Source organism: Acyrthosiphon pisum, chromosome A1, assembly GCF_005508785.2.
Source record: "Acyrthosiphon pisum isolate AL4f chromosome A1, pea_aphid_22Mar2018_4r6ur, whole genome shotgun sequence".
Classification (NCBI taxonomy): domain Eukaryota; kingdom Metazoa; phylum Arthropoda; class Insecta; order Hemiptera; family Aphididae; genus Acyrthosiphon; species Acyrthosiphon pisum.
Genome location: NC_042494.1, coordinates 56,298,662 through 56,310,777, shown reverse-complemented (window position 1 = coordinate 56,310,777; position 12,116 = coordinate 56,298,662). Strand labels below are relative to the sequence as shown.

Sequence of the window (12,116 nt, the reverse complement as noted above, 5' to 3'; positions counted from 1 at the left end):
ATCCACATTTAACAAAATATTAAATATATATATTATGCAATATTATCTGCAGTTTAAAAATGACGCAATTGTGTGAAAATGATCTCACTCGAGTTGCCATTATTCATCGGCTATTTTAATTATTTCAATGTAAACATATTTATAACGTCGTAAACGTATAGAATTAAGAATATTAACTATATATATATTATAAATAGTTATTAAGTAGTACACAACCTGCTGGTACAGTGATAACTAGGGTTTGGATGTTTATGACCTTAAAAACTCTAAAAATGCATGTAAATATGTCCAAAAAATATAAAAGTATGTCCTTACCATACAACAAACAAATATGACATGATAAAATGCGTTACTAAATTGTATTCATTATTCATTCAAATTTTACTACCTACACATTTTTAATAGATAATTCATTGATCACGTTTCACGCGATTGTGGTACTAATAATAATATACTTGCCTAGCTATGTGTGCACCTGTACATGTTAAACCTTATAATATAGGTAAGATGTTCTTAGAAATCTAAAATTTTAAAAAATTATCCACAATGTGAACGATTACGAAAAATGACCTATAAAATAAATTAAATACATTTCAAAAACCAGAAAAATACATTTATAGCTAAAAAATGCCTGAAAATATGCAAAATAAAATTCTATGTAGGTATGTACTAGGTAGGTATCTGTTTTTATGCCATATCAAATGGATTTATAATTTGGTCTGCAATGTGCACCACTTAGAAAAAATATGAAAAAGTCGTAAACATATCCTAACCCTGTGATAACTCTATTGTGCACTCCGCCTACCTATAATCTATACCATATTACGTCCAATGTCCATATGTTCAAAATCATGTAATATATAAGTTGCAACACGTACGCAAATAAAATAACTTCAGTCCGTTTAGGCGGTGTAATAGAATTATAGAAATATAAGGTTTTTTTTATAGTTATTTATTAGGACAACATTTGTGTTATCATGCGTTCATGTGTTTACACAATTTCTGAGGTGGACAGGTACCTACCATAAAATATACACGTTCAAATCAATACATTTGACCACCTATTGTTTTTATACCACTGGGCATTGGCACAAGGACATCTGGTTTTCAGTTATATAAATTATAATGTTAAAGATAACCTAATGCAAAAAATACAATATAATATAATATAATACTATTAATACTTGTATTGTATTTATAAATTATAAGTATTAGGTACCTTATTATCATCATTGTAATCGGCGCATTTCTAACTTATAAGCGTTATGCAATGTGATGTGAATTTAAAGCTTCATACAGTCATACAATATTTTACCTATAATACTGTTATATACCAGATACCTAGTATCTACGGTTGTAGATTTTTATATTTATTATGAAAGTGCATATACCTAGTATCCTCGTGAGCATGTCTACGTATACGTCATTTTGATTATTGTATTTGTGTCTGTATAATAGCAACGTCAAATCGCTGTGGAGGCCTGAATATGGAGCTTACATGATCGAGGGAACTCCTGGAAAACCATATGGTGGCCTCTTGGCCCATTTCAATATAGTCGAAGCGAATATGCGGTACCGCAGAGAAGAAGCACAACAATTACTCGGACCGGATGAGGTGCTGATGACCATCACAAATTTCCCAAGGTATGTAAAACTGCAGTATATACAGAAGACTTGTTATTTTTGCTTGTCCCCCTTCCCCATCGACGCGTTATTGATACGAAATGGTCGCAAGAGTTTAAAATAATCGATGGTAGATTGCAGACGTATTATGGCGACTTCCTAATACTTATATATTCTACTTTCGTGAATCGATTATTTTATTATATCGTAGTATGGGATGGTTTTGTAATAGAGCTTCGAATGTAATATTCAGCGACAAGTGAAAACAGTGTTATTTATTTATAATTTCGATTTTTGAGGTATACGCGCACATAGAGATTCAATATTATACTATCGTCCCGGGATTATGCATTTTTCATAAGACGGCAGATCGAAACAATTGTTACCGCGCCTAACGACTAAGTTGATTAACATAATCTATACTTGTATTAGCGATTATGTATATAATAATATACTTATCTCATCGGAAGTAAATTTGGTCGGCTTAAGTTTTCTATATTTTTCGGGCAGGGAGGGATGTGGGCATGAGGATGAGGGACTCATTGAACGTTAGAAAGGCTATGCACTGGATTCGGTGTTTTGGGCTTGTAGTTTCAGATGGCCCAGGCACAGATATAACAAAATATGCACGCATATGGGACGCATTTGTGTGCAGGCTTGGATGTCCAGAGTTCACGTGGCCCGTGGATCAGCCGACACCCAAGATCGGCCCTTCACGTTCGCTGTTCATACCGGACTCGGCGATTTACAAAGGGCATCCGAGGTTCTCTACGCTCACCAGGAACATACGTCAGCGGAGAGGGGAGCGAGTGGCCATAAACATACCGAGTAAATATACTAAATCATATATATATATAACATATACATTTCATAACATATCATCATAAGTTGTACACACACACTCATACACAAATAGAGAGAGTCAGCGGTATAAACAATAGCCTAAACGTTCGTATTAACGGCTACTATTGTAAAGTGACCATACGTTAGCGAAGAAATAGTTGACTGAATCAACGGTAAGTGCTGCAGGGGCTGATGTATAATAATGTTATATATACCTAGTACATATGAATATATAATCATATCTGAGTACCTGACTATTATATCTGTATATTATTATATGATTATTGTTTGGTGTACTGTGTGTCTGTATCATCAGATTTGCGTTTTCGTCATATGAGTTGTTTTACGTGACCATGGTCGGGCGTGTATGCGTTTGTACATTGTATAAGTACCTACTGTAAAGATACAAGTGTTTGTTTCAAATATATTGAATAAATATTATGAGGAATATTAATTTTGAAATGTGATATGCCACGGAAATGTATCGTTTGATTTGTTGAATATTATAACTACCATTGCCTTGATGCAAGATGCAACATGTGTTCGACGAATGAAATATTATAACCGTACGATAATAATATATTGTTTCCCGGAGTTGTTCCCCCTGCGGCCCTGTAGCAGTTTGTAATAGCAGGCTAAATGTATAGTTTTATTAAGTGTTTTGACCTATCTATTCGTTTTCAAATATAAGCACTTGCTATAGTAGCATATAATAGCTATAAGTGAAACAAACATATGTTTTTTTTAAATACTTTGTTATTATTATACGTAATCCGACGATAACTGCTTCTTGTTCTGCTCCAGATTTTATTTTTTTCTTATTCAGAACTTCGATAGGTAGTGATTAAATGTTTTAATAGGTATACGTAATATTATACATGTTTGAAAGATAATTTAGACAAAAATGGTTGTACAGAAATGTATATAGTATATACCTATGTATGTAACGAAAACACTTAATAGTTTATACTAATTCAATAAATCCATACATGATAGAGGTCACCACTACCATATATTATACGTGTGAATGATTATGATTCGTCAGTTTTTCAATACTTATAATAGTCTTTTTCACGACCATCTAGACTCTAGGGGGGGGGGGGGAAATCAATATCACATTGTGATATTCTAATGCATTTTTATGTTCAATTTGAATTACAATGCTGTATATATTATTATTTATTGATGTATAAAACGTGTTCATTGAAAAATAATCACTAGCTTTAAAATTATTAATCTTAATTGTATAATAATATGCTGCAGATATTTTTGAATATATTACTATGTTAAGGTTATTGTTGTAAGTATAGTTGACGGTTGGTATTTACGTTCAGGTTCTGCTTCTGTTGCGTAGTACATACGACGTACCTATATATTGCACGACCGTTGGTTAGATTGCATTTTATATAGATCACATAATATTATAATTAATGAAATTTTGTTTTCATTTATTTTTATTATTAGATACTTATTAGAGTTATCGTTTCTTTATTCAAATATTTGTATTTTATATGTATATAATATAACCATATATAGGTATAGTTGGTATATCTTTACCATTCTACCTGCTATACATTTAAAATACTATTTATATTACTATTTTTAAGAATAAAAATATAACTATGACCTCTTCTTTGGAAGAACATAATTTATCTTCAAAATTAAAAACTATAAAATATAAATATTATACAATATTAATTTGCAGACATGTAAATATAATTATTACAAGCCATAAGGGATTTTGGCTTACGCCCAATGTTTTCGGTCTTACCGCAAAAAAAAAAATAAATAAAAAAAATAAAAATAAATTATCATCATCCTTTTCCGGCCATCTAAATTGTATGCATTCTTGACGTTTGGCTATGTTATGAATCATAATATATGATAACATTATATTATGTAGGTATATGTAATACGGAACGCAAATGAAATTAAACTTTAACGGAATGGTTCATAAAAAAAATAGTCATTTACGCTGTGACAATATGTACTTATACATAATATAGTGTTTATTTTTAATTTGTAGTATTCAAAGATGAAAACACTCCGAGTCCGTTCGAAGAAGATTTGATCAGCATCGGCGGGGATACAGACAGTCTGAATGCAGCACTGCCTGATCACGTTTACATGGATGCAATGGCATTCGGGATGGGTTGTTGCTGTTTACAGATGACGTTTCAGGTACGTAATAATAGTATAATGACCGTAGACCGTTTTAACGGAGTGCTGCATGAACAAAATAATGTCTTATTTTTCGATTGTAAAATGTTATAGGCGTGTTGCATCAAAGAAGCCCGAACTCTTTACGATCAACTCACTCCACTGTGTCCGATTCTGGTGAGCCAACAATTTAACCCTTAAATTCGCAAAAAAAATTAAGTAATGATAATCACAGTTGTAAATGTATTTATAGATATATAGTTGTTATGGCTATATCCATATTGTAATTATTAATAACTGAACAAATGTTTGCACTTTTCTACGTAAATCATTTCGTATACTATATTATAATAGTGTAAAACTAAGGGAGGTATTACTAAAAACACACTTCTAAAGAGTTCTGCCATTCCCTAAAACAGGCCTTTAACGTGGTAAAATGTTACATGTGTAATATTATAATGTATAGGTAATTGTTTAAACTCCCAAAATGGTATTACAATAAAAGTATAAAAATATGCGTGCGTACGCCGTCGGTGTTTTATAAATGTCTTGAAAACGATTGTCTAGAACTCTATAGAAAATACTATAATATGTGTGAGTATTTGTGTAGCCGTGTAGGTGACTATATACGGCTGTCAGCTATACCTATATATCGCGTATATACAGTATATACACCCTGTGAATGTTATTGCAACCATCAATTTTTTAATTTACGAATCTGTTGTACATACGTATACGAAATAAATAATATATGCGTACATATCTTTTTACCGTTTTCATTTTGTCGTCGTAGTTAGCATTGACGGCGGCATCGCCTGTATTTCGAGGTTACCTTACAGACGTGGACTGCCGCTGGAATGTGATATCTGGGTCCGTGGATTGCCGTACGCGACAAGAAAGAGGACTGGAGCCGTTGACCACGGATAAGTTCGTTATACCCAAATCGCGTTACGACTCTACCACATTGTACCTATCGAGCCAAGGCGAAAAGTGAGAACTTATTTAAATTTTTTTTTTTGATCTTGGTAACATGGACCATTAGGTTTGTGTGGGCCGTAGGGGTGATGGTTGGTATGGTTAAAACCTGTGTTTTTATTTGGAGCAAGGATTTATACCAAAAAAACCTAGTGGTTACCCATCCGGGAGCCTGCGACATCTGACTCAGCACACATTAGTGACTGGACAACCGCCAACCATCGCTCCACACTTTGCCCCTTATTTTAATTTATAAACGTTTATAGCCTTATAGTAGTGTACCGCCTTTTTATATCGAGTTCATTTATTGTTCATATTATGACTTCGGTCAAAGGTTATGGTGTAGCAATTTTTTTTTTTGCACGGTTGCGGAATTTTTAATTGGGATCATAATGTTAATCACATTTATAATATTATTGATACTTGGAATTTTGATTTGTGTTCATTTAATATAAAGTCGACAAGTTTGTTTTTACAAGGGTTAAATTTGCATATATAAACGTAATGAAATATTAAAATTTTTGATAAAAAAATATTTTTGCGTAATCTAATATTTTTTTGCATTATCGTTAAAAAAACTTGATATTGCATATGAAGTTTTGCATCTAAACGTGTAACACCTGCTCCGCGCTTTACCACGACTCTTTAGCAAGCGGGTGAATGGTGATCTGCAACTATTATTATGATATATTCGGGAAAACTATAACTATAAACTGTCGATACTCAATGTCACACAATTTAATAACGAATCGAATACTGAGTTTTTTTCATAAACATATTTACCATACGTTTTTCTTTGATTTGTTGCGAAAGGTTTAACGACGTGCCCCTGGTGTATGACGAAACGATCTACAATAAACTCAAGAGTGCCGATATCGATCACCAGATGGCTCAGCATGTAGCGCACCTATTCATCCGGGATACAGTATCTCTGTTCAACGAGAAAGTGCACCAAGATGATACTGTCGAGATGGATCACTTCGAAGTATGTCTTTTCACCATGTATAAAACCTATACTCAGCGGTGATTCACTGATTTTTTTTTTTTAAATAGTGTATAATGTATATTTTCTTGCGTACTTATAGCAGGACAACATTCCTCAAAATTACATAAAAATTCCTAAAATCGCAATTGAATTTGCTTACCTACCTTAAGTTTTAAGGTCGAGTATAATATTACTGCAACGCGGAAAGCACGCTTGTGAATCACCTGTAACTAAGGGCTTATCTGAAGCAACTGATGTTAATGTTTTATATGATGCATAGTTATTACTATTCTGCAGTCTATAGGTACTCTATAATAGAGTCACCTTCTAATATAATTATAGTTTCAATTTGTAACATATAAAAAAATTATGACCCCCTTTAGATATAATCAAATACTCTCTTGGACGGTATACCCACATTTTTGTATAAATATATTATATTATATTATTTATTTCATTATTGAAAACGAAATAATAACGAACGTGCTCATTTTGATTTTATATGATACATAATAGAACATACAGTCGACCAACTGGCAGACCATGCGGTTTAAGCCTCCGCCGCCCAAGTCAACGATAGGTTGGCGCGTCGAATTCAGGCCGTGTGAAGTGCAACTGACCGATTTTGAAAACGCCGCGATCGTGTGCTTTGTTGTCCTACTCACCAGGGTCATTTTGTCGTATCAATTAAACTTCCTCATTCCCATTAGCAAAGTACGTTTTGTCGGTCATTACGTCGTTATATAACAAAAATGTACATATATTAATCTCATCACTTGCAGGTGGACGAGAATATGTCTAAAGCTCAAAAGCGGTCGGCCGCCCTGACGGAAAAGTTTTGGTTTCGCAAGAACATCGCTGCTTCTACGTCCAAAACCGCGAACGTCAATGTAAATAGTTCCAACGACGATGCATCGTACACACAAATGTCCATAAACGAAATCATCAACGGAAAAGTATAATAATATCATATCGGTCAATAAAAACACAGTATAGTTGGGGCTCGGGGTAGTCGCGGGACCATCTTCGTTTAATGCATTCGTGTGCGTGGTCTAAACTACTTGAAGAAAGCGGATCGACGCGCATCGCCAACATTTAACTACGAATTATTTTTTGCATAATAATTATCTATGCACGTTCTTCTCCTTGACGAATCGAGACAATGTCATGTATCCCTTGTTGTAGACTCGACGCGTTTTCATGTAGGTATTGAACGAACTAATATCGTATTATGTCCTACACATTTCGGCCCGTTTCGACGCCGCGCATAATATAATACATAATTATGATTATACCTACGAGCCCTAAATTAACGACTCGATATTAATAATATTGTCTACAAATATTGTCCCACCAAAAACACAGCAGTTGCACTCGTAACCAATAAACCCAAACGTGTTTTCAGACGGGCGAATTCCCGGGCCTCATCCCGTTGATCCACAGTTACCTGTCCAGCATGGAAGTGGACACGGACACACACTGCACCATCCAGCAGTACCTAAAGCTCATATCGCGTCGCGCGTCCGGCCAGATCGACACGACGGCCAGCTGGATACGTCGGTTCGTCCAGGATCATCCGGCGTACAAGTATGAACGATAATGTTATATCACCGCGACCCCTACGACCGTATTATTTTAGTCGGTTATACGAATGAGATACCATGTGATTTTTGTCCGGCAGACGCGACTCCGTCGTCAGCGATGAGATCAATTACGACCTATTAATGACGGCCGACGGCATCCGGTCCGGTCGCATTTCCTGTCCACGACTTTTGGGAGACTGTCTGCTGGCCAACTCGAAAACGAAGGAAACAATACCGCCGGCCGTGCAGAAGGTATATTCTTGTACTCCGTAGATGACGCTCATAATAATAATAATATTATATCACCGTTATCCTGTCCGTTCTGATATATTTTTTTACGCACACCGTAACTATTATAATATTATTGAATAATAATAATAATTTTGTCGTGCTTTGTTGAAGTACCATCGGTAACAATATGAATAACACTATATTTTATTATAATAAGAATTTATTTAATATTATACATGTTTATACTTATGTATGTATATAATATATATTTATAGTATGTATAATTGAGTAATAATAGTAACATAATATTATATTATATTATACGTGAGATGAAATAGGGCATTTTGGGAATTATTAGGAAAAAAAAACATTATACCTATATTAATAAGGTACACATATATATATATTACTTTTTTTAAAACTGTTTATTATTTTAATATATTATTATTGTATACTTTTGAAAATAAAAAAAGTTTATCGACAAGCTTAGTCGCTGTCATCATTAATGAAGTATTTTGTTTTTTTTACAAATCCACCAATTTCCTCTTCTGAGTCACTGTCTGTCAACGATGGCTTTCTTTTATGATTCTTATCAAAACCTTCTTCGTCGCTACCATCTAATTGAGATCTCGTAGTAAAATCTGCGACTTCTTCTAATGAGGTTGTTGTTTTTGCTTTCTTTATTTTTGTAAGATCATTTTTTTCCTCATCACTGTTGTCTGCATTAATGTCTGCTTCTACTATGGTTTTCATAGAAACTACATTTTGTTCACTATCTTTGTCACTATTAACTTGTTCAGAAATATTTTGATCAAGAATAGTTTCTCTATATTCTTCATCACTGTCTTCAAACACGGTTTTCTTTTTTTTCTTTGAAACAATAATATTTTCCAAGTCACCAATTTCCTCTTCTAAGTCACTGTTTGACAACGATGGCTTTCTTTTAAGATTCTTATCAAAACCTTCTTCGTCGCTACTATTTAATTGAGATCTCGTGGTAATATCTGTGACTTCTTCTAATAAGGTTGTTTTTGCTTTCTCTTTTGTTGAAAGAAAATTATTTTCCTCATCACTGTTGTCTGCATTAATGTCTACTTCTACTATGGTTTTCATAGAAACTACATTTTGGTTACTAATAACTTGTTTTGAAATATTTTGATTAAGAATAGCTTCTCTATCTTCTTCATCACTGTCTTCAAACACGGTTTTCTTTTTTTTCTTCAAAACAATGCTATTTTCCAAGTCATCATCATCACTATCTTCTAATAATTTTTTCATCGAAAAATTATGTTCACTAACTCCACTGTTACAATCATCTGAAGGCACTTTTATAGGAGTAACATCATCTTCAACATCACTATCCTCTAATAAAAATGTTTTTCTATTACGACCAATTTTTTTGTTGAATTCAATTTTATTTTTACTAAAGTCAGAAACATCGGATTTTTCTATAATTTTTGAAGAGTTAGTTTTTAAAGATGTATTTACTGTTTTCCGATCATCCTTTACACTGTTTTGAGCCAGAGATTTTCTTATCCTTTCAAATGTTGCTCCCACATCCTCATCACTACTGTCATCAACTCTTCCGTTTGTATTAGCCAAGTCATCAGCCACGAAATTGCCTTCAATCACATTTGTGATAGTTGTGGATCGTTGGCGGATATCATTTGCTTGCCATCTACCCGGTATACGCCAATAGGTTTCCTTTTAAGTAAACATTTTTTTTAGTATTTGATCAAACAATAATTATTGGATTTATTGTATGTGTTACCTGAATACTCGACGGTTTATGTATGCCTAATACTTGCATCATTTCTTGAAAATCAATATCATTAACAGCTGTCATACATTCATCAGTCAATGGCAATAGGGGTATATCAGATTCGTCTACATCTAAATCGTTTGCAGCCTCGTCTAAGCTCTCAACCAACCACAATAGAGCTGTTTTCATATCTTTATCAATTACTTTTTTAATAGCGTTCAATACATAAACAGAAGTTAAGCTATGGTAAATAGGTTCTGTATCATCATTATCTGAATCCAAATCATCATTACTTTCATCGCTCGAATTATTTTGGTTTTTCTTAGCTACAAACAACAAAAAAACAACCATTTATTATTATTAAATTAAATTAATGAAAATAATTATCATCGAGTACATTTATTAGAATTCTTAGGTTTTTTTTTTCTCAGCTCGTCTCGATCTTTAATTAAACCCAATTCAAGCATCTTATCAATTATGTGGTTTCTTGGACGTTTTACATCTAATTTATTCATGATTAAATGTATTGGATTGCTTGCATCTTTAAATTCTTGGAATAACTGAGTCATTTGTACAATTTCAGCTTCAGAAAACTCTCTTATGATTTTTGGTGCTTTCTGAAAATAAAAACTATAAAAATAAAAGTACTTAAAGAATTACATATCTAAAATGTTTAAAAACATTCTTACCCTTATTGGAATGATTTCAAGTTGTTTGAGTTTTTTAAGAACACTAATTCTTGAACGGTCCTGTCTAATTAGGTTCTTGCATATCCAAGCCACTTCATCTACAAAAACAATAGAATCCATTACATTGATATTACTGAAATCCTGTACTAAATATTATTTACCTTCATCGGGCATATCTCTTGTATATTCTTCATGTAATCTATGTAGCTCATCTTCTTGTTCCTCGCTCCAATTTGTTTTAGGGATTTGATCTGAATTATATCCTTCTTCAATTTCAAACGCGGTTTTTAATTCTTTCCAGAACAATATTTCCATAAAAACTTTTTTATTTTTTTTTGCTACTTCCGTAAATTTTCTCATAATAAATGTAGCAAAATGTTTTAATTCCTAAAAAAGATTGTTAATATCTTAAATAAAAAGTTTATTTTAAAATTAAAATTTTAATAATAATTACTTTATGATTAGGATTTTTGGACGAAAATATTTTTTGAAAAACTCGAAAAACAGAAGCTTGAAACATCAAAGCACTATACTTGCAGTCATATGTAATGCGATGGAGAAGTTTCACTATAGCATGATTGGTATATGTAGAATTACTATCAAATTCTTTCAAGAGTTGACAGCAGTTTTGTAAAATTTTCGGTTTTGCAAATCTTAAAAATAATAATTAAAACTTAAAAATGAAAATTTACTATTTAAAAATTTGAAAAACATTAATTTAAAATAATAAATATCTAACTTCTTTACAAAATCTATGAATTCAAAATTTGCTTCTTCTGTTCTAATTTGACTAGACTCTTCTTCATCATCTTCTTCCTCATCTAAAAAATAATTTAGTTTGTATACATCGTTATATCAACATAAGTTGACAATATTATTTTTAAGAGTTCTTAAGACGTATGAATGGTCCAAACTCAAGCATGTTAATCAGTGTTGGCCTGCCATATCAAAGGCCCGTGGATCAGTTTTTTTTTACAGGGCTCCATAATGAAATACGAAGGCCCCAAACATTTTTCCTGACACTATTTTATCCTTTAAAAATACAATTATTTAAATTTTGATTTTTAGAATTTTTAAATATACCTAAAGGTTATATTTTCAAATTACTGATATTTTTTGTACTACTTAAGAGGACGCTATGCCCGCATGCGTTGTCTTCGTCTTACAAATGCACAACATAGCAAAAACTGTTTTGCGCGGGACAACTATGCTCCCTCTGTTTTTATAGTAGAATTACTAAAATTCCACAACACATAGAGAAGAAC

The 12,116-nt window shown here is 32.7% G+C and overlaps 2 protein-coding genes across 3 annotated transcripts in view; one reads left to right on the top strand and one right to left on the bottom strand.

The window, feature by feature from the left end:
- The window catches only part of LOC100160633 (glutamate--cysteine ligase catalytic subunit), a 17,258-nt gene extending 8,351 nt beyond the window's left edge, over window positions 1-8,907 (top strand). Inside the window, exons 3-12 of the mRNA XM_001946972.5 lie at window positions 1,459-1,644; window positions 2,279-2,451; window positions 4,493-4,647; window positions 4,741-4,803; window positions 5,420-5,616; window positions 6,415-6,586; window positions 7,103-7,300; window positions 7,369-7,542; window positions 7,992-8,173; window positions 8,268-8,907. Coding sequence (XP_001947007.1) covers window positions 1,459-1,644; window positions 2,279-2,451; window positions 4,493-4,647; window positions 4,741-4,803; window positions 5,420-5,616; window positions 6,415-6,586; window positions 7,103-7,300; window positions 7,369-7,542; window positions 7,992-8,173; window positions 8,268-8,442 — 1,675 coding nt within the window. The 3' untranslated portion in view covers window positions 8,443-8,907. The remainder of the gene's footprint in view (window positions 1-1,458; window positions 1,645-2,278; window positions 2,452-4,492; window positions 4,648-4,740; window positions 4,804-5,419; window positions 5,617-6,414; window positions 6,587-7,102; window positions 7,301-7,368; window positions 7,543-7,991; window positions 8,174-8,267) is intronic.
- The window catches only part of LOC100159918 (protein timeless homolog), a 9,871-nt gene continuing 6,561 nt past the window's right edge, over window positions 8,807-12,116 (bottom strand). For both annotated transcript variants that reach the window (XM_016807460.2, XM_008188524.3), the window contains exons 16-22: window positions 11,591-11,672; window positions 11,306-11,504; window positions 11,013-11,238; window positions 10,852-10,949; window positions 10,560-10,779; window positions 10,172-10,488; window positions 8,807-10,104 (exon numbers count right to left, since the gene is read on the bottom strand). In XM_016807460.2, coding sequence (XP_016662949.1) covers window positions 8,887-10,104; window positions 10,172-10,488; window positions 10,560-10,779; window positions 10,852-10,949; window positions 11,013-11,238; window positions 11,306-11,504; window positions 11,591-11,672 — 2,360 coding nt within the window. In that variant the 3' untranslated portion in view covers window positions 8,807-8,886. The remainder of the gene's footprint in view (window positions 10,105-10,171; window positions 10,489-10,559; window positions 10,780-10,851; window positions 10,950-11,012; window positions 11,239-11,305; window positions 11,505-11,590; window positions 11,673-12,116) is intronic.